Source organism: Haliaeetus albicilla, chromosome 24 (genome assembly GCF_947461875.1).
Source record: "Haliaeetus albicilla chromosome 24, bHalAlb1.1, whole genome shotgun sequence".
Lineage (NCBI taxonomy): Eukaryota > Metazoa > Chordata > Aves > Accipitriformes > Accipitridae > Haliaeetus > Haliaeetus albicilla.
The window spans coordinates 10,888,789-10,910,214 of NC_091506.1; the positions used below are offsets into that span (position 1 = coordinate 10,888,789).

Below are 21,426 nucleotides of genomic sequence, written 5' to 3' on the forward strand. Positions count from 1 at the left end.
ATTTTGGCCGTTACACGGCGGCCCTGTACATCTGCTTTTTGACACCCCACCCGGGCAAAGAGCCTCTCACTGGAGCCTACGGGCCCAACGTCAGGGCGAGCAAGCCTTTCCCCCGAGAGGACAGTTTCTCCCGCAAGCCCACAGCTTCCCCACGGCACGGCTGACACCCTGCCGAGAGCCGCCGAGGGAGGGACCCCGCCGAAGGCGCCCAGCACGACCCGCCACGGTACCGCCGCGCTGCGAGAGGACGCGGCCGGAGCCTCTCCCTCATTCAATCCATCCCGCCCGCTCTCGCCCCGCAGCCCCCAGCAGCGGCGGCAGCAGCAGCCGCCGGGGCAGCGGCACCGAGGCCGGGGCGGCGGAGGCGCCCGCCCGGCCTTCCGGGCTCCCCCACCTCGGGGGGCAGGACCCCGCCGGCTGCCGGCCCTTCCTCGCCGCCGCGGGTAGCCCCCCCGCCGCCGTCCCTCACCGCTACGGGCAACCCCTCACAGCCTCCTCCCGCCGCCGCCGTCCCTCACCGCTACGGGCAGCCCCTCACAGCCTCCTCCCGCCGCCGCCGGTACTTACGCTCGAAGTCGGAGTCGGAGTCCTCGTCGCCGCGGTCGGGCTCCTCTTCGCCGTTGGACTCGGTCTGCATGGGCTCCCCGTCGAAGCTGACCACCCTGCGGCCGCCGCCGGCCGCCTCCTGGTCGCGGGCATCCCGCAGGCGGGCGAAGTAGTCGGCGGCGAAGCCCAGCAGGTCGGACGGCCGGTGCCGCAGCACCTCCACCGTGTAGCCCTGCAGCAGCTCGGTGAGGCCCGGCGGGATCTCGATGCTCATGGTGCCGGCGACCGAGGAGGAGGCCGCCGCCGCAGCCTCCCCCCCCCCTCCCTCCCTCCGCAGCCGGCTGTGGCGGTGGCGGGCTCGGGGCCTCCCTCGGCGGGCGCTGACTGACTCCCGCCGCTCCGGTCACACGAGCCGCGCCGGAGGGGAGGGGGGGGCGGGGCGGGGAGGGGAGGAGGAGAAGGAGGGTAGAGGCGGGGGGGGGGGGGGAGGAACGGGAGCGGCTCCGGCTGCGCAGGCGCAGGCGTGGGGCCAATGGCCGCGCAGGCGTCGAGCGGGGAGGTGCGTGCGTCACTGTGAGGCGCGGCGCTGAGCGGGGGAGCCGGGCGCGAGGGGGGCGCCGCGGTGCGGGGGGGGGCACCGGCACCGGGTCGTCCGCCCGCCCGCCAGCAACACGGGGGCGGAACCGTAGGAGCCCCAGGAGGGGACGGGTATCCCGGGACGGGGTGAGGGGACGGGTATCCCGGGACGGGGTGAGGGGACGGCGGGGAGATGGTTGTGCGGGTGGTTCAGCTGGTGGGAAAGGCGCTGAGGGCCTGCGCTTCAGAACGGGCTGAAACCGTGGAACGCCAGTCAGGGAGATTCGGGGAGGGGTCCCTGCGTGGTAGTTGCACACCTTTGGAGCAAAGCTGCCTGTGCTGGTGTGGGGAGAGGTGAAGGTCAACCGTGGGCGATCGTGCAGGCCCTTGTCTCTCATCAGCCAGGGCCTGGGCTGGCCGGGAGTGGATGGGGACAGCGGGCAGGAGGCCGTTACTGCTGCTCTTTTTGTTGTTTTTCTTCTTTCACAGCAGTGACCCCACGTGCTGATCCCTGCTTCTCTTTCCTCGCAGTGTCCGTGAGGGTGTTTAAAAGCTCCCCCAGGAGCAGGAGAAGGAGTTTTTCTTTGACCTTGGTTGGATCTAATCTGCATCTTGATCTGACTCTTGGTTAGAATGAGATTTAGGACCTCTGATCCCTCTGGTTTCTTGACAGAATTAAGTCATTAAAGAAATATTCTTCAAACTAGTGAGCACAAGAGAAGAAGCACGCAGGTCTTCACACCTTTTGGTAGAAGCTGAATAAAGCCATGATGCCACCGTCTGTGAAATGGTGGCAGTAGTATTGATCTGCTTAATCTTCAGTGCCTGAGAGCATTAAAGATGAGGAATTTCAGAAAAGTGAAACATCTCATTAATGAGTTATACATGTGAGCTTTGGAGATGCCTATCTGTATGTTGTTAAATGTGCTTTATTCAGATTTTTGCTTGTATTCTTTGTACAAAACCTGTTAGCCGTTTGTGTGTACAAGGGAGGTTTGGCAGATGCCCAGGGGTAGGCGATGGGCTGCGTGGCTTGGAGCCATCCACCCTTAAGGTTTGACGTTGCTGGAAAGCTAGTCTTGGAAGAAAATAGGCCTGTGCAAACATGAGTCGAGGGGAATAGGGATGTTGGCTTAGTGACGCTGCTGCATGTTGTCAGTGTAAATATTTTTATTTAATTCTTCTTTTGTTTCAACAATAAAAGGGCAGAATCAACTTGTACTCAAAATACAAAATTTCACTTAGAAGCCCAGAATTGGCTGAGGCAATTTACTGTGTGGTTTGGGTTTGTTTGCTCATGTGCCAAAGGGTCCTCTCACTTATCCAGATGGTTCTCACCACACTCCCATACAAAGATAGTCTGTTCATCGCTGTTGCATGGAGGGTGCAACAGCCAATCCCAGAACAACCCATTCAGTGCTTTTTCTGAATTTATTCTCAGTGAGGGAGGCCAGTTGGAAATCTCGTGGCACTTATTACAGCACCCAGCCTCTCGTAAAAGGTGTTCGCTGTAATACAGCTCCCATATTTTTATGCAGACTAAGATTACATCCTGCATCCATCCAAAATGAACAAATTAAAAACAAGCACAGGAGGTAGATTTGCCACTTCTCATCAGTTTATCTGGAGATTTCATATGAAGCCATTTCTCTTCATTTTTATTTTTTTCTACAGGCACAAAAATTGCTGTATCCCTTTTCTCAAAAGATAATTGATACTGATTTTTCATTTACCACTCTTACCATATTATCTTTCTCATGGTCTCAAACAGCACAAGAGCACATTTCACTGCTCAATGGATATACTTTAACTACTGGTGGAACTGGTACAGGGAAATGGTTCTGATCAGCGAGAAAACCATATTTGGTTAGTCCCCCAGAAAATTAAGATTTCTGATGACATATTTCATTTGCCAGTTGGGTGCTGAAGATACTACTGGTGGTACAGAGGTAAAAATGAAATTTTAAAAGTGCTGTAAAAATGAAAAAACAATATACTAATAAAAAGCATTGTCAAGTAGGGTCAGAGGAAGAAAGTGAAAGTCTAATTCCAGGGGAATACACTTACTTTTCTTTCCCACTCTCTTGCACAACAGCCAGCCACCTGACAATTGCCTGCTTTTGGCATTAGTCAGCTCTTGTATTAGCTTTTAATGTTTGTTGATAATTTTCTCTCATTTGTGCCTGTGGATATAAATCTGGTTATTTATATGAAAAAATGTGTTACCAGTAAATATTGTTAAGTCTCTGAAGAGCTACATTGTGTTAGCCTTCTGATATTTATATGTCCACACATAACTAATCGGCTTCAGAGGAAAGTAAACAGCAGAGGTCTCTTTAGCCTCTTTCTGAAGGTCAATGGACAAAATAATAAGCATCCAAGGTCACATGAAGCATGTTTTCAAGCTGGTATACACCATAGTTTATCCCATTTCTTTATATACCTTTTTATTTTGTGAGCATCAGAATTGACGGCACCTATGTGCAAGAGACTTGTCTGTGATCAAGTTAATTGTAATACTGCCTGCTGTGCATACATATAGCTCATCATATGCTTTCTTTCACCCTGAATTTGCATAGCTTTTTTAATTATTACTATAATAAGCATCCACATTAAAAGAATGGTAGAAAATAAATTAGGAAATGCACTTGCAGCCTTAATTTGATCCCCTTTATAATAACATTTTTAATTCATGCAGCATGACCAATGCAATTTCTTTCCGCTGGCTTCATGGCGTATTCAGCACCCACTATGGAATTAGGTAAGACTTGTGTAACTGATGAAGCTGGTCCTGACAGTATTCCTACCAAAAAATATGTATCATATTTTCTCCTAATAATTTCTTAGTATCTGAAAGCTATTCCCATATTTATCATGTGTCTGTGCTCCCGAATGTTGAGGTCTCTTCCCTTCACTTTCTCTGTCCTACCCAGTGCTATTTGACTTTGATGCACCCTTAGTGAAACTGTGATGGAGCTTCAGTGCTTGTCCTACTAGCAGGAGCAGTGAAGTTGCAAGCAAAAAAGCAAAATAGTCTGTGTAGTCTTGCACTGGGGAAAAATAATCAGATTAAACCTCCAGACTGGCTCCTTAAAAAGTAAAATAAATCCTTTTATAACAAGTAATAATTTACTTCTCATAAACCTGTCAGCACCAGCCAGAGCTCAGACACTGTATAAACATACATACATCTTGGATTAATTACCCTTGCCTTCAAATTCGCTGCAAGTAATTCAGTACAAGGATAATGCAAGAAAACACTAAATATTCTGATGGTTGATACTAGAAAACACAGTTAGATTGATTACCAAGAGTATAGCTTTTGCATGTTGTTGCAGATGACACACTAGCAAGCCCCCTCAAGTCGGGCATGTCCCAAGCAGTCCTCCCTGCAAGCCAGGTTCAGGGCCTTCTGCAAACAAAGTGAAATCCTGCCCTTGCCCTGCTGAGTTGGGGAGTTCAGTTGTGTGGGATGCTTTTGGCACAAAAAGTGTGAACTGATGAGGAGTAGATTCAGCACTGGCTTTGAAATGCAGTGGTTGCTTTAGTTTTGAATTATTTGTTGGTTCTACCCATTTTCCTGTGTTTCCTGCCTGGTAACTACTTTAGTTCACTGCAGATTTTTAAAGCCCTCCATCCAACATCATGGAGCCATAGAGTTGAGGACAAACAAACAGAACTGTTTGATAATCTTATGCAAAACATTATAAACCTCAGGATATCACATTTTCAGCATCGCCCTGTGTGCTGAAGCCAGTGGCCAGGGTTTGTCCCTGTCTCGGGCAGGACAGGAGGAGATTCTGCTTGGGGAGGGCACATAAGCCTGGCTACTGTCTGCAGCCTGGTCCCCATGTAGTCCTCTACCATCTCCAGTTGTTCTGTTAGGGATGTCAGAGGGTACATCCCTGGCTATTCCTTTCCATTTCCAGTTTGAGCACTGCTGTTTGACTCACATCTTTTGAACCTGCAAGTGTAGTCTGCTTCCAGGATGTCTCACAGAAGCAAGTTCCAGAAGTTAAATACGTGCTAGGTAAAGCAGCACTTCTCTTTCCTCAGTTTTGAAACACTCCTCCCAGATTTACCAAATGCCCCCTGCTCCTGGTATTGCAGGATTTCATGAATGACAGTTCTGCATGTGGTTTATTTGCTACTTTTTGATTTTGTAAACCTTGATCTTATCTTGCTTCAGCATTGTGAAAATTAAGGCCTCACGGTCTTACCAGTCTCTCCTCCAAAGGCAGCTGCTTCATCCCCAGGATCACATTAAATGCTCTTTTCTGTACCTGCTCAACTTTACTACGCCTTTCACGAGCACTGTGTGCAGGTCTGGTCTCCACATGTCAGAATGTGTGCTCACCGCAGTTTTACACAGCAGAAAAACGATGCTGTCTGTTTTGTTCTCTAACACGTTTCCTTGGGGTTTTTTTGGCTGCCACATCATAATGAACGGAAGGTATCCAGTCTTCATTTTAAGATATAAAAAGATGAAAAAATTCCTACTTCCCTTGGTCTGTTTCTCCAGCAGCTGACCACCCTCATTGTAAAAAACATGCTGAGTTTTGTATTTTAGATTTTCTATGTTTAACGTTCAGACTTTGTTTTTCTACCTACTGCTTGCTCCTGTCGCTGTAAATGTGCATATACATCATATAACTTTGTGCATAGTGTACACAAAACTTCTGAGTTTTCATTTTAGCAGGGGAAGTAATACTAACAAAAGACAGAGTGATTCTGGGCTTAGCTACCCTAAGGTAGCAGAGATGCTTCAACACAGCGTGCAAGATAAAACTGCTTCTCCTGTCTGGTTTGTTTTCTTCTGAGGAAAGGCTAAACCTCAGAAACCAAAGCTTTGGTACTCTAACGAGCCAGTTTGCTTGTGGCAGTAAGCAAGATTCAGTATATATTTTTCCTGGTAGCTTTTAGAGTGAGTAGCTTGAGTATTGCATATTTCAATAAATGATATGGGACTGTCTATCACTCATACAAAGACAGGAGAAAAAAATCAACCTTTTGAATAAATATATATAAATAACGGTGTCAGCTGAAATATGTTATTTTGCCACTACCTTTAGTCCATCAAACATATTTCAGATAATTCTTGGGAAGATATTTTGCTGCACTTGTTGATAAATCTCAAAGTATTGAGTTAGGAGAAACATCTCTACAAACGTCCAGATTTTCATTGGCATAATTCAGTTTATGAACACAGAAAACACTGGTTCTATTGGTAACAATTACAATTTTTCAGGCAGTGGGAAACATCAATTTTAAAATACCTGATTTTGTCAAACATTTGTCCTAGCTGTTACCTAGATATAAAAAGAACTATCTCTGAATATCACTCACATCATACTTACGACATAAAATGGCATGTGTATGAATCTAGGTAAAAGTAGTCTCTGCAACATGAATGACCATGTTGTTTAAACTACCCTGAGCAACACTATGTAGCAGATGTAAAGTTTGTGGGTTCCACATCAGAGGAGCCCTAAGCAGTGGCACTCGGATGTGCAAGCAGGGGATATTCAAGTAAGAACTTAGCTAATCATTTGGTTCTCTTGCATACAAAGTGAAAACCATACCCACTTTGGTTGTACTTTAGTTTCTGTCCCCAGCAGTGAGAACATCACATGAAGAATTTCTCCGGTGAGGTTGGTATGAATTCTGGGCAGAGGGAGCTGGTGGGAATAGAGCTTTGTGCATGTCCCGTGGTAGCCAGTCACTCACCGGATAGCCCTGACCCTGCTGAAATGGCTGCGTTGGCATTACAGGATACGGGCATTGCTACTAAATAAAGGTAGAAGGTTTTATATTGTTTTAAGAGAAGACAGAAAATTAACCTGCCTGTGTGTTGTTCAAAAACTAATCTGAATCCGAAGTATCAGTTTCTATCTGCGTTCTCCAGCAGAACCTGTTCAAACAAAAGTCTGTTGAAGTTAAGGGGTGTGTCCCACAAAGAGCTCTGAAATTCATTTCTTCCTTGAGCCTTTGCTTGCAAATCTGGTATTGTCTTTTACTGTATGTAAACACTTGCGCCTTCCCTCCCTATCTTCTCACATTTCTGCCTGACGCAGTTGAGGTTATCAGCATTTCTGTAATGCGGTCCCAACCTGCCACTACCCGTCCCAGGGAGCACTTCAGACACATATCGCTCTATCACTATTGCTACAGCTCCTGTTTTCACATCGTCCATCATCACCTCTGTCCCCTGAACGTTATTAACCATTTCTCACAACTTGGCATATTCCCATTTGTCATGTATCTTCACTAGCTTCTTATCAAATAACCATTGCCTTTCCCAAAACTTCACCCCTGAGGTTTGCCCCAAATCCATAATCTCTCCCTTGCCCCATCTTGCTCATCTCCCCCACTGGGGCACCTTGAGCCTCCTTCCAGACTAAGCCTGCCTTTCTCCCTCCTCTTGCAGCACTTGATCCCTTGCCAAATCCGGAGTCACACCGTCTTTGCTCTTTGGCCTCATTTTATGGTAACTGCAAGACGCAAGCCGTTAACACGTTTCCCTGTTCCCAGTGTTTATGTCCCTGCCCCTGCCCTTTGGTGCCCACAGGTCCACCCCATGCGTGCAGGTGCCTGCCGTACACAGACACGGGGCAGTACTACGATGGATGTTATGTGAGGGGTATGTTTTACCAGTCCTTCCAGCTCAGAACAGTGTGTTGACTAATGCCCAGTGCTAAAATTGCAGAGTTAACTGTAACTTACAACAGTAATAAATGAGCTTTTTCCACCAAATCCCCAAGATTTTATATTCTACTATGAAAACCCTTTTATGAGCTCTATTACAGCTGTTAGCACTTGTTTTAATTAAACTTACAGCACAGCATGCAGCTCAGTTAACCAGTTGTCAGTTTGCAAAATCAGTGAGCAGTTCCAATTGCATTTTTCTGTCGTTCTTCACATTCTGTGCTTTAGCACACATTATAAAAATGTTGATAGAAGATTATATATCTCAGGGGAGGATAATGGGGATGTGAAACTTCTTACTTTTAGGCTATTTTTTTCAACTTAGTCTAGGTTCTTAAGTTTTATAAAGGTATTTGGTGTTTGATTGCAGCTTGGATGTCTGCATTAAAGGAAACAGGTAGTCTCAGCATCCAGGACAGAGGATTATAAGGCCACCTCACCATGGTTAGATCCTTCATTGTCAGTCTCAGCAAAAAACTAATTGGTTTGTAGGGCTGAAAAACGCTTGCTGCCTTCAACTGCGATTTAAATCATGTCTGTATCAGAAACTAATTGGATGGGTGTTCCGTGTACAGTGCCTCTCCTGAGCTTTTTTGTGACTTTAATTCCCAAGGCTTTCAGCCCAAAAGAGTTGTATTAGAAAAAGAGGAAAAGAAAAATCTGGTTTTAGAGAATGCAGGGGACAGCCTTTTGTTGCAGCTGGTTTGAAGTGTCTCTCCATTGACATCTAGTGTCCATACAGAAAGATCTTTAGATTCTTCACAGCCATTGTTGGCAATATTTATCTCTAAATCTTTAAAGATTTTTTCCATGCGTAGTTATACCTCTTATTGATAATACCAGGTCAGCCAGTAGGTGAGACTGATGGTAAAAACTCCCTTAACATGTTGTGATATGCAGAGACATTTGTAGATGTCTGTGTTCTGAGTGGCTCTGGAAAACCTTTTGATGCATTGCCGTTCAAAAATATTATCCTTTTTTAAGTTATCATGTGAATACCTGCAAAATACTCTCAATCTCTATTCTCTTTCCTCAGAGCATACAAGCAACTGTGAACCAATAAATATTCAACACAGATTTTATGAAGTATTGTACCTCTGTAGTCAGGCATTATTCAAATTTTCTAGTTTTCTTTAATTAAGCAAGAGTGCCTTTCAGTGATAGAAACCTCTTTATTACACTCCATTATATCACTAAAAGCTATTTAATAAAGAACTGTCTTTATTTTTACAATGATGATGAGTTATTTTCATATTGATTTATTTATATTGTACAAATTCCAAGTTTTTACAAAAGGATTTGCTGTTTTGCTTTTAGAAAATGATGAATGGTGACTGTCCTGGTTTCAGCTGGGATAGAGTTAACTGCCTTCCTAGTAGCTGGTACAGTGCTATGTTTTGAGTTCAGTATGTGAAGAATGTTGATAACACTGATGTTTTCAGTTGTTGCTCAGTAGTGTTTAGACTATAGTCAAGGATTTTTCAGCTTCTCATGCCCAGCCAGGGCACCTGACCCAAACTGGCCAACAGTGTATTCCATACCATGGGACGTCCCATCTAGTTTAGGAACTGGGAAGTGGGGGGGCAGGGATTCGCCGCTCGGGGACTGGCTGGGTGTCAGTCAGCGGGTGGTGAGCAATTGCCCTGCGCATCATTTGTACATTCCAATCCTTTTATTACTAGTGTTGTCATTTTATTAGTGTTATCATTATCATTATTAGTTTCTTCTTTTCTGTTCTATTAAACCGTTCTTATCTGAACCCAGGAGTTTTACTTCTTCTCCCGATTTTCTCCCCCATCCCACTGGATGGGGGGGGAAGTGAGTGAGTGGCTGCGTGGTGCTTAGTTGCTGGCTGGGGTTAAACCACGACAGTGACAGTGAGCAATTAATCATGTCGTTAGTGTACACTTTGCTCCGTAGGCAACACCTTCGCAGTACTTCCTCCTGCTCCTTCAGCTAGCCTTACGTGCTTATGTTGGGATAGTGCACACAGGAGCTACACTAGAATCATGGCCCCACCATGCTTGGTCCTAGACTGGTGTGGAAAAGTCCTTCCCTACTCACAAAACTCCCTGTAGGTTCATATTTTGAGCATTTCCATTGTTAGAATCTGTTTTCAAAGGCAGTTATTTCAAATAAATTACGGTATGAAAGGTTAACAAGATTTGTTGCCCTGAAATTTGTGCGTTACAGCCTCAGAAGAAGAGTAGGACAGGTCCAAGGATGCACACTGAGCACAGCTCCTGTCCATGACTGACTCTGTGGCTCCGAGGGGACTCCATCGTTTCTTGGCAGTGTTTTATGACCCACCCCTTTCCAACCTTTCCTCAATATCTCATGAGCCCTGGAAGAGCTCTCTCCTGGTTTGGTGATACCTGACATAGCAGGGTCCTGTCCTTGCTAGCTAGTGGAAACTACTAATGTGCAAATAATAGATCTTTGCCCTGGAACAATAGGAAACTTCTGCTGAAAAAGAGCTAGAACAGCCTTGAACTTTTTCTGTGAAGGTCAGAGGAGGGTGATATAATATTTCCCACAATTTCTGGAAAAGTAGCTGTCATCAGTTTTTATAGATGGTCAAATATTTTCCCTCTTTCTCCTTTCACTGCTCTGTTATTTAAAAACACTCATTACATTAGCCCAACTGTCAGAGAGTTTGTATTGAAAGAACCTGCTGAATCAATACATGCAGAATAGGAGTGAAAGCATCATTAAAATGTATCCCGCTTAGATTATTCATAATTTAACTATAAAGCAAAACATGTGATCATGAGCAATGAAGGAATGTGACATAAATAATTTCATTCAGAGCAGTGCACTAGTGCAGGTGCTGGCAAAGCTGCCGCAGCAGCAGCCAGAGCCTTTAATATGCAACTGTTTTATAATTAGGGTTACAAATACACGTTTGTATCCATCCTTCAGTCACCCTGACTTTTCATCCCCAGTAGGACTCGGTGCTTCCAGCAACCCCAAATTCTCCCTCCGTGGTGTCAATGGGAGGAGGCAACGGCTACAGCCAAGAGCATCCCGTTGCTACGGCAACACATCCCACTTCCCCGGGGACCGCGTTGCCTCGACGACATTGGGACGGGCAGCCTCCGGTACATCAAATTGTCTCAGAGCAGCTGCCCCCAAAAAAGCAGGGCAGCCCTGGCCTTCAGGCGACATGAATGCGCAGAGGTAGATGACTTGATGAGTGTAGGACCATGCACTCGCAGCCCGGGTCTGGATTAGGAGAGGGTGACCGGCGTGCGTGGTTCTTCGCAGGTAGTGAGACAAGGTTACTGCCAAAAGGAGCTTACCACTTCGTGTGTTACAGTAAGACGGCACGAAACACAATGTCAGCGGGAGGGGATTAGCTGAAGGGAGCAAGTGCTGAGGCCACCGTTCTTGGTTTGTATAATCAGGACTTGCAAGCATATTGCAACATCAGAAATAATTGTATCTTGTTATAAGATGCATCTATGAATGGAGGTAATCTTGTACGTTGATTTTAGGGTGGTCCAGTGCTGCATTACACTGTCACATTCAGTACACTGTGTCATGTAGGCAGCAGATTAAAGATCAATTTACATAGGCAAATGCCTGTGTTTGTTAATACTGTGAGGCACAAAGCCTCCCACTTGTGTGCCTGCAAGCAGTCCAGCAACCAAACCCAACCCGTGGGAAAATGCTGACAAGTTTTCAAGAGCCTGTAGACCCTTTATCGCAACCACATTCATGGACATCTGCACCAAACGTGTTCTGTGGACTTCACTAGAGCCATCTGTGTCACTGCTAGTAAGATGAGGGGGTTCGAAGTTTGATGCATGGACATAAGTTATCCACAGTGCTTGAAGAGAAATTTGAGAAGCAGGAAGATGGTAAAGGACAGAAGAATTTACACAATACGACAGGTAATTTCCTTGTCATTTGTCCGTACTTCTTGTAGGAAACTTTTCTCCCTTTACACTGTTGGATTAAGAAGCCTCTTGCCTACTGTAATTAGCCCTTGAATAAATAGCATCTCTTGAACACAAGCCTCTGTGTCCTGTTTTTGTGTGCTAACAGTGCTTTGCTTTTTTTAAGCCTTACACTGATTCTTGCAGAAGAGCAGAGCCTGCTTCATGGGGTCTAGTGTTACTTTTTGCCTCTGGAGACGTTACCATATGCTGCAGTGCTATGTCTCGGTGATGTTAATGTATCTGGTTTTAAGTAAATGTTACCTGTACTTAACAGCTACAGCCGTGCTACTTAATTTATCCTTGTATTTCTGATATTGGCCTTACTCTCTCTGAGCCATTCTTTGTGCATTTTCCACAAGTCAGTAGCTGTTTTCTCACAATCAAAGCTATGGTTAATTACATTTACAAAGGATTCCTGAACTGTGAGAAATGTTTCTCAGAGTGTGCGGTTTTGCATCATTTAGCCTTGAAAGGATGCTGCTTTCCCTGACCTCTTGCTGGGTTTTCTCAATGACTCTGGTAATTGCATCAGTAGCCTTGGGAGTCACATTTTCCTTTCACATCTAGGAAAGATCCAACCTTTCCTTACTCTCTCCCAGCTGAATCACATATCCAGTCCCGCCTTTATTCTGTGGCTCAACCACACAGCTCTTTTTCTGGCTTCTGTGGATGCAATCTTGGTTTGCTCTTGTCCAGAATAAACCGTGCCACTTCCCTGGCTCATCAGTTCCACCACTCTACTTTTCTGTGAACTTCTCAGTCTTCCTTCTCCTCCCCTGCAACAAACACATTTCTTATCTTCTCCATCAACACCTTTTACAACCCATCTTCAGGCAAGTCTGTCAGCAGTCTTTCTGCCAGCATTATCCCCGTCACCATTTCAAACAGATGTGTCAGTGGGTTTTCCACACCTGCCCACCACAGCTGGGCAGTGCTCTCCAGAAACATCTGCAAAGGGGTCTTGGGGCACAGACACCAGCAGGGTACCTCCTGTTGGAGGGATTCATCTGCCATGTTTCACCTTATACTTAAATTCAGACTGCCTTGGGGAAGGCCTTTTGTTCGCTTCAGCACACTGAGAAACTGAAAAACGACAGCCAGGAATGCATCCCAAACCCATGCATTTTGGATTCTGATGTCACCTCAAAGCCATTTGGTCCCCACACTGATGCTCCACGTTATCTGCAGTTGTGTGCGGGGGGGTTCCCTTTCAAACACATGGCAGCGATGTCAGTTCCTTGAGGTTTAATTTGCAGTCAGCAAGGAACTAGAGGCAACATGCAGAAAAAACCCTGTTTCCTCTCTTTCTTCACACCCCGTTAAAGGTGACGCATTTTTCTGAGTCACAGCCAGCGCAAACCTGTTGCAAAAGATTCAGCCTATGTTTATACTATGGCGTAGAGGAATATAAAAGACCATTTAGTGTTCAAAGTATTATTTTGAATTACTAATCAAGCCCCCTGTCTGGCTGAGCTCAGTCAGGTCCTTCTTCAGATTTTGTGGAGTTTATTTCTCTTCGAATCCTGAGCAATCTTTAATGTGCAGAACATCGGTTTGCTGATGAAATGGGAAGATTGCTGGCGAAGTTCAGCTCTGTGCATTTGCAGGAGGATCTTGGTGCAGGGGATATGCATTGCAGTTGTTCCTTTGTTCATATTTAATCATACAAGGAAGAAGAATGTAATTATGGCCTGTCTCCCTCAATCTCCTCCCTGCCTCTGAGTATTTGAATTCTTTGAGATAAAGGCAAGTGGGAACGTAGCTTTTTCTGACAGCGGAGTGCATCCCAGAGCAGATCAGAAGTGATTCTGCCCCAATCACTCAGCAGTTTCCATTTGACAACGGTTTCCTGCTGAGCTGTCTCCCGTGCAAAGGAACACGGCCATTACAAACAGCGTTGAAAGTACCAAAACCTGATCAAAGCTGGAAACATGGTGTTTCCTCTTGGTTTTCTTTGTACATTTGACAGCCCAGTCAGACCATGCTTCTTTGCTTTTCCCCTCAATAGCTGGCTGTTTCTCCTTATCTGAAAACACCCTCATGCAGTTACTAGGTTTGAGGATGGAGCATCAAAATGGGGCTTGGCTCAGAAATAGACTTCTTTTTTTCTATTTAGCTATTACAGCTGCTTATTTTCTGTTTAGCTTTGTATTGCAAGGTAAACTCACTTCATTTACACTCTAAAGCTATCAAGCTCTTTAAAGCTCAGCACAGGGTGACAAAAGATTTGCTACCACAGAATTCTGAAAATTGAAAGTGTCTTATTGAAAAGGGTGTTTCAAGCTTGCAATTTTGGTTGGCCTCGGGCTGAAATGAAGCTGTAACAGCAAAGACTAGAAAGGACTAAAAGGGGCAAAGAAGGAGGAGTCGACCTACCTGACTCCCAGGACAAGGGCTCGGGTGGTCGGCGTGGGGAGGCAGTTCAGGATGCTGATGGTGAGGGATGGTGTTCGACCAGACCAAGGAGAAACCTCCTCAGCCTGAGCGGTGTGGCAGTGCTGGAGAGCTACCAAAAAAACAGTCAATGAGAAGACAGTTGATTGATAGAATTGCCCGAAATGAGGAAGGAGGGAAAAGGCTGTAATATGTAAACACTTTAATTGCAAAGTCTTGGAGCTGACAGGGTAAGTGTTACTGCTGCTTCCTAGACTACACAACAGGCACAGAGACTGATGGGGAAATTTTCCACTTAGTGGCAGGGATATTAAATTATAAAAAAGATAAAAGTTTATCTCAAAAGCAATAATCTGCTATTTTCTCAAGACCTTGCTGCGAAACTTTAAAAGAAATACTGTGGAAATCAAAGCAGTGCTCAAAAGGAGAGAAATCTGTTACAGAGAGAATGCTGATTTAAGTCTTTCCGTTTGCAAAATTGTTTTTACCTACAGAGAGGCTTTAAACAAAGGGGAAATGTATTCCAGTTGCTTGGGATCAAAATCCAAGTCTCAGACACACAGAAGAATAGTCCAGAGAGAGAAGCCAATAATTAGCTGCTGAAAAAAAGCCATGGCAAGTGAGAAACTCAATAGGGGTGGAAAGTGAAGGAGGAAAAAAGGACGAAAGAATAGAAAATGTTCTTGCAGTAGCAGAAGTGCAGCTAAAACAGAGGGTTTGAATATGCGAGGAATAAACAAAAGGTTACATGGGAGTATTTCTTGGGAGTTAGCGAGCGCAAAGGTTGCACAATGACAGTGCTGGTGCTTTGAAGGAAAGCTGCGGGAAGGTTGGTTTAACTGGGAAGAGCCTATACCCATTGCAGAAAAACACAGAGACGATGAGCTCGAGGAAAAAGAGGTTAAATAAAATGGAAAGGATCCTCCTGAAGAGCTTCAGTGATGAGTGAAACAGGGGCCGGTGCTGGGTGCCCACAGTGGGAGAGTGTCCAGGCGCAGCGAGGGCTGGCAGCTTCCCTGGGGAAGAGGAGCCAGGAGCTGCCGGCGATGGCAGCCAAGTGCGAGCCAAGAGCCTGGCCGTGGTCGAGGTCTGGTCAGCGGGTCCCCTGGCCAGGGGCAGTGGGGACACAGAGGGAGCTGGACCAGGCTCTGCCGCTCAGCATCCCGCAGCTCCCGCGGTCCTCCTTGGCTGCTGCGGTCCTCCTTGGCCCCCCACCCCAGAGATGGGGCAGCCCCTTGCCTCACAGGGATTGTCTCCATCTGAAGCAGCATATCTGAATCTTTAAAAAAACCCAAAATAATTATTAGTTGCTTTTAAACTGAGATATTTGAAGATCAAAGAACTAAACAATGAAGGCAAAAGTGACAAAAATCAAAATCCACTTCTGTTACCTGTAACTGATCAAGTGCTAGACATGAAAGATCTGCTCCAGCAGCTGTTTTCTGCAGCTCAAGCAAAGGGAAGCCGTGCGGTTTTTATTAGTGTCTTTTCAGACTGAAGCTGTGTATAAGAATAAGAAGTGATGGTATCTCATATTAAAGGACACAGTTGCTTGCCCAGTTATCCCTATCACAGGGTTCAGCTTCTGCTCACAGTCAGAAGCAAATAGTTTAAAATGCACTTTAAAATAGGCCAGTATTTTGGGAAAGGTCAAATGCTTGTTGGAATTTTGGCTGGTATATATTTTTACAGGAAAAGACCCAATTAAAAGGGAAAATAGAGAAGGCAGCAAGCACTCACTGTATCAGCAATTCAGGTTCCCAGACTGCTGAGAACTGCCCTCAGGGAAATGAGATTATATTTTACTTACAACATACATAGAATAACAGATTTCTCATTCATCTCTAAATTCATATTGAAACCGATTAGGCAAGAGCTACTGCAACAGGAGGAAAATCATGGCCAAACCTTAGAAGCAGTATTTGATTGCTGGGTGAAGTCTCAGGCAACACTCTCTTGGAAATGAATACTCTGGTTGCTGGAACAAGTTAAGGAAATTAAAGAAGGCTGCTCCATGCTTTCAGTAAATGGAAACCTCTTTATATATTTATTTATTTATTTATTCATGAAAAGAAGTCACTTAATATTTAGGGCAAAGAAGGTCTTGGGGAAATAAGGAGTCATCAAGAATAAGTAAAACATTAAATAGTAAATAAATTCTTAAGATCAGAAATTTTAGAAAGATATATTTAGAATTAATTTGAGTTGCATTTCATGGCATATGACAGAAAAATCTGATATCTTATGAAAATGAAAATCCTGTGGTAAGGACCATTGGTTTTAATGTATAGGAATTCAGGAGCACCAGTGTTTTCAGTAAGATAGTTTCATATTGTAGCAGAATGTGTACTACTTGTGTTGTTTACTTATTTTAAAAAACCTTTATACTAGAGACACTCTGAAGTAAACAAAAAAAACCCCTACATGTAACCATTTATCAATTGTTACATTAATTAAATGTATAAAGAATGACAAGACATCCCAGAGAAAAATAAGAAAAAAAACAAATGTAAAACAAGCAAGAGCACAAGAGCCTTCTGAGCTGGATTCTACCAAGCATTTGAAATTCTTTGAGGGGTGCTTGGATTTGCATCCTGTGTGCAGCGAGCTTATGTGTGAAAATGAGTCTTTTTACCCCGAAATATGTAACCCCCTCATTCTCTTGGAGACCTTTCTGGTGTCTTAGGAAGTGCCATGTTCTGCCAGGGCCAGCTATCGCTGCTGAACCTGAAGGTGTCCCCATCTCTGTCTGCACAAGCTGTAATCTGTTAACTGGGTTTAAACAAGCTGAGATCAGGCTGGCTTTGCAGGGCTGGGCAGGTGCCAGGTAACACCCATGAAGGACTTGCTCATGGTGCCGCATCGCCAAGAGAGGTTTCTGTTGTCAATTGACACAGAAAAGGCTCTGAAGGGCTGGGGCAGAACTCGTGGGCAGAGTCCCCTCCGGGTGAACCTTCCTCCTCATCCCCTCTGTCATTAAATGATGCAGGCAGAGCTCCGGCAAAGCTGCCTTGGGGCTGGGGTCACTAGGTGACGACTCTTTGGCTATATGTTCTGTGGATCTATGAGTTTATGAATCTCAGAGTTATTCTTGATGTCCAATGGAAAGCGTCTGTGTACATAACAAAGTTGGATTTCCCGTTTGCATCACCACGGTCACCCAGGTGAGGTTGGCACTGCGGTTCACGTTCCTGAACACAAACTTCCCAGGAAACCAGTGTTTTGGGGAAGATCCCCCCCTTTGAAGTTGAATTGTGGCAAATTTCAGAAGTGACACACCGTTGCCAAAGATCTTCCTTCAGAAAATACTTGTGAGCAAACATTTAACAGATTTCAAGCTTCCTAGCAATCGCATTTCAGAGACTGTAGAATATCCACATGACTAATATGATAAGCAGCTCCTTTAGCAAGTAAAACTAACCATAAAAATCAAAATGAGCATCTTCCATGGACACTTCAAGATCTTACCATTGTTCTGAGCAAAGCTTTAGCAGCTGAGCTGAATTATGAATAAAAGGGATATGAAGTAAGAAGAAGACACTCTAAATGCAGTTGGCTGGGCATTGTCAATGTTACCATTACTAGTAACGGTGTCAGGATAAGGAAAGGGCTGGGCAGTCTTTTGCCCAGCAAAACAGTATTTGTTTATTGATGGTGTAAATGTTGCTAGGCTACGCAGACTAAATTAAAAACCCCATCCTTTCCCAATGTGTACACCACCTTCAGCAAAGAATGCTCTGTGAATTTAGTAAAAGGTTTTTTTTCCCAGACAATTCAAATTTACCAGAAATTATGAACCAGAGGGTTTTAATTATAGAAGAACCTACAGAAGACAGAATATTAGCCAACTACTCAATAAAGAAACTTTTCAGCATATTTAGAAATCAATACCAATTTTAATTAACCAACTGTGCCAGTGCCCAGAGGAAAATAATAGACAATAAAATAGAAAATATCAATATGGCTGTATAGAAACTATTATCTTTTTGTAAAAAATGCTACGTAGAACTAGAAGTAATACAAAAAAGGTGGAAAGGAGGATCATGGCTTCATACAAGGAGAGGTTAAATAAGACATCCGCTTGGAAAAGGACCCAAATGAGAAGGGCCCAGAAAGTCAATTATTTCAGAAAAGACGAAGGGGAAACAATTTGTTATTATTTCTCACAAGACAAAATTTAAGCGACACCAGTGAAATCGTCATTCAGCCAATCTAAAGCAAAGCAGCATGTAATTAAACAGTGTCACTCACCGCCATCGGATATTGCAGAGGCCAAAACGAGGAAGGTGTCCAAAAGGTGATTATACTGAAAACCGAGGCTAGAGCTCTAGGTGCAGATACAGTCTCCAGCCCAGTAAATCCCAGTGCGTGGCTGTGCGTGGCAGAGCTGGAGGCAGCACCCTGGGGAGGTACACCTGGGTGCTTTGTGCCTCCTGCTCTCCTCGCTGGGGGCAGAGCTTTGGGCTGAGAGATCCTTGGTCTGAGTAAGGCAGGTCTTAGTGACATGGTGCGCTTTTATCTTTTCCAGAAAGAGTAACCTTAGCTGTAATAAATTCTAGTCACTGTCTGAGGGAGCAAGGTGGAGGAGCTTCGCTTCGCAATCCAGTTCCCATTGGGATGTTTGCCTGCAGATCTCATCCAGCCGCCCCTGCACCCAGAGCGGGGGTATGGGATGAAGCAGGGGGAGAAGGTGGCACAGGTCCGTCCCCGGGAAGGGCTGGTCTCCCATACCACCAAACAGCTCTGGCACCTCTAAATGTGCCCACGCTGGCGAGCGGGACAGCTGCACGCTTCATTTTGTGAGCGTTAATGAAAGAAACGCCAGGATTGATCTGTGCCTTTGGGGCAAACGGTATGTGGGACAGGGGGGTGTTTCATCCCCTTAGCTGGACCCATAGGGAGGAAGATGGGGAAAACCCCACCAATTTATCATCAGCACATGAGAGGACTCATCCATATCACAAGGAATTGCTCGTCTAGGGAGAGACAGACATTTCACACCAGTGCCACGTCACCGTGACTCTTCTGTGATGCCCCTGGCAGAAGCAAAACCACCTCCAGTCACCTCCCCAGCCCGGGAGAAATTGAACTTTGCCGTCCCGATCCAGCTTTTGCTGAATGGAGGCAGGAGCGATCTGGGGCAGCCCAGCTTCCCCCACTGGGAGCCGCTGGGGCGGTGGGCAAGGGCAGAGACCGGGAGGGCTACCCAGGGCTCTCTATCCACGCACCTTCCCCATCTCAGCGCAGCAGATGCGAACCCATTTCCCGGGGTGCTGGCAGAGCAGGAGGAGACCCTGCTCCCACCTCCTGCCCGGCACAGCTTCAGGCTCCTGTCCAGGAGAAGCCTCTGCTGTTAGAGCCAGGGTTCAGCCACCCTGCAGAAGCTCACCGTGCCTTGCAGCTAAGCACGCCTGCCACTGCTGGGAAATGGGTGGCCGGGCTGGGAGAACAGCGAGTTCCCTCCGCTGAGTGATCTCCTGCCATCAACTGCCAGTTCCTGAACTTTGGCTCTGGCCAGGAGGCAGTAAACGAAGCAGATAATTGCCTGGCAGTGATGGATAGGGAGTCAAGGGTGAGTGGGGAGGGAGGGGCAGGGGATGAGCAGGAGGATTATGTTTCAGAGGGAAGTATTTTTTTAGGATTTGTCTATGCAGGCAGTCAGGAGCTTTTCTGAATCACATGGGCTTAGCCCAAGCCGGAGGACTCGCTGTAATTTTACACCTTTTCAGCATTTCAGCTGGTTCTGCTGAAATCTGCATGGAGATTAAAGATGGGAAGGGATAGAGAATTTATTTCCTTGCCTTTGGTCTACCGGGACAAATATTCAAGGTTAAATCGCAGTTTAGAAATTTTTGATGGTATGAGTGCAGAGAGGAAGGAGCGAGCAGCTGCCAGCAATAAATAACTATTAGGAAACAGTATTAGGAAATAGTACCAAGAAGAAATGTTGCTGCTAGGATATGCTTTCAGCCTGGGGGAATCCATAACCAGGCAGCTCAAAATTTACTTTGGTATCCAGGGCTCGTGTGCAACTTCTCTCAGACCCAGAGCAGCAGCAGCACTGCTGGAGAAGCCCGAGCTTGGGCCTCCAATTGAAGAAGGGAAGTCAGCTCATTGCCCGGATAAACATCGCAGGCTTCCACCTGGCAATGCCGAGGGTTAGCAACAGTGTCGTGTACTTCAGCAAATCTACATTCAAACTGTCACCTGCAAAGGGAAGTGAAGCTTATCTGTAGCCTACTGCTGTAACTCTGATACTGATCTTTATAGCTGGGCTTTCAGTAAGCCTAGGGAGAACCTATGCATTATAAACAGCTTAAACTGAACCGCCTGAGCTTAAACTAAAGTGTCTGAATTCAGAGACATATGTTAGTAAAATTCCTGTCCAATCTCTACTTAAGGTTTACATTTTTACCAGGTTTGAGATACACTTGCAGAACTATTCTAACACACTGAGGTAATGGAAACTGTCCTCAGTTTTATACACAAATCTCCCTAAATTAGAAATAGTTTTCCATTTCAAGCATCCAGCATCAGGCAGCCCATTCCTTCTCCTTCACTGAGAGGAGAGGCTTTCTCAGGGCAGAAAGACAAAATGCAGCGTAAACCAGGGTCAGACAGAGCCACGTCCGCGGCCGCTGAGCAGGCGGTGAGCCCGCTGTTATGAATGAGCACAGTCGCCTGCGGTCGGATCACCCAAAATGCGTCCCAGAGAGCAGGGAAGAGGCAGGAATCCCAGCAATCCCTCCAGCCCTCCCTCCTGGGAAGCCCCTGGCTGCAAAGCAGGCGTCTCCCTGCCGTCCTCTGGGTCCGGAGCAAAAGTCCCCAGCAAACAGCTGCCAGGGCAGCTGGGCCTATTTTCAAAGGGGAACAGTTGAGCGGTGCTATTGCAGCCCTTTGGCGCAGAGCGCACTTGATAGCACCAGCACGGTGCCGCAGTGTATATGACTTCGTGCCACTGACGCGGCAGGCATTTTTGTCCACGGCCTGTACAAGCAAGCAGCGCAGTCACGCGTTACGGTTGGAAGCAAGATGGCACGAGGAGAACCATCCCATGGCGCACATGTGAGGTGCCCAGGGTCTGCAAACTGCCGGAAGGGACTGTCCTGGCCACGATGAAAGACCACTTGCTCAAGGACAGCTCCAAGAAGCCAGCCACCAGTTTACTGAGGTATTTCTTCTGCAGCTGCCTCGGCAATCCCAGGCCCTCGAGACCAGTGGGAAAGTCATCGATGGTGAGATGACTGGCTCAACGGCTGAG

At 45.9% G+C, this 21,426-nt stretch overlaps 1 protein-coding gene and 1 long non-coding RNA gene across 2 annotated transcripts in view; one reads left to right on the plus strand and one right to left on the minus strand.

Annotated features, from left to right (window-relative positions):
• PRKAR2A (protein kinase cAMP-dependent type II regulatory subunit alpha) overlaps positions 1–969 on the minus strand; it is a 69,279-nt gene extending 68,310 nt beyond the window's left edge. Inside the window, exon 1 of the mRNA XM_069812029.1 lies at positions 568–969. Within this exon, the coding sequence (XP_069668130.1) occupies positions 568–820 (253 nt within the window). The 5' untranslated portion in view covers positions 821–969. The remainder of the gene's footprint in view (positions 1–567) is intronic.
• A 210-nt stretch (positions 970–1,179) lies between these two features.
• Positions 1,180–6,154, plus strand: LOC138690859 (uncharacterized). Its single transcript, XR_011329674.1, has 2 exons — positions 1,180–1,269; positions 1,654–6,154. It is a non-coding gene; the product is annotated as an uncharacterized lncRNA (long non-coding RNA).
• Positions 6,155–21,426: the final 15,272 nt, after the last annotated feature.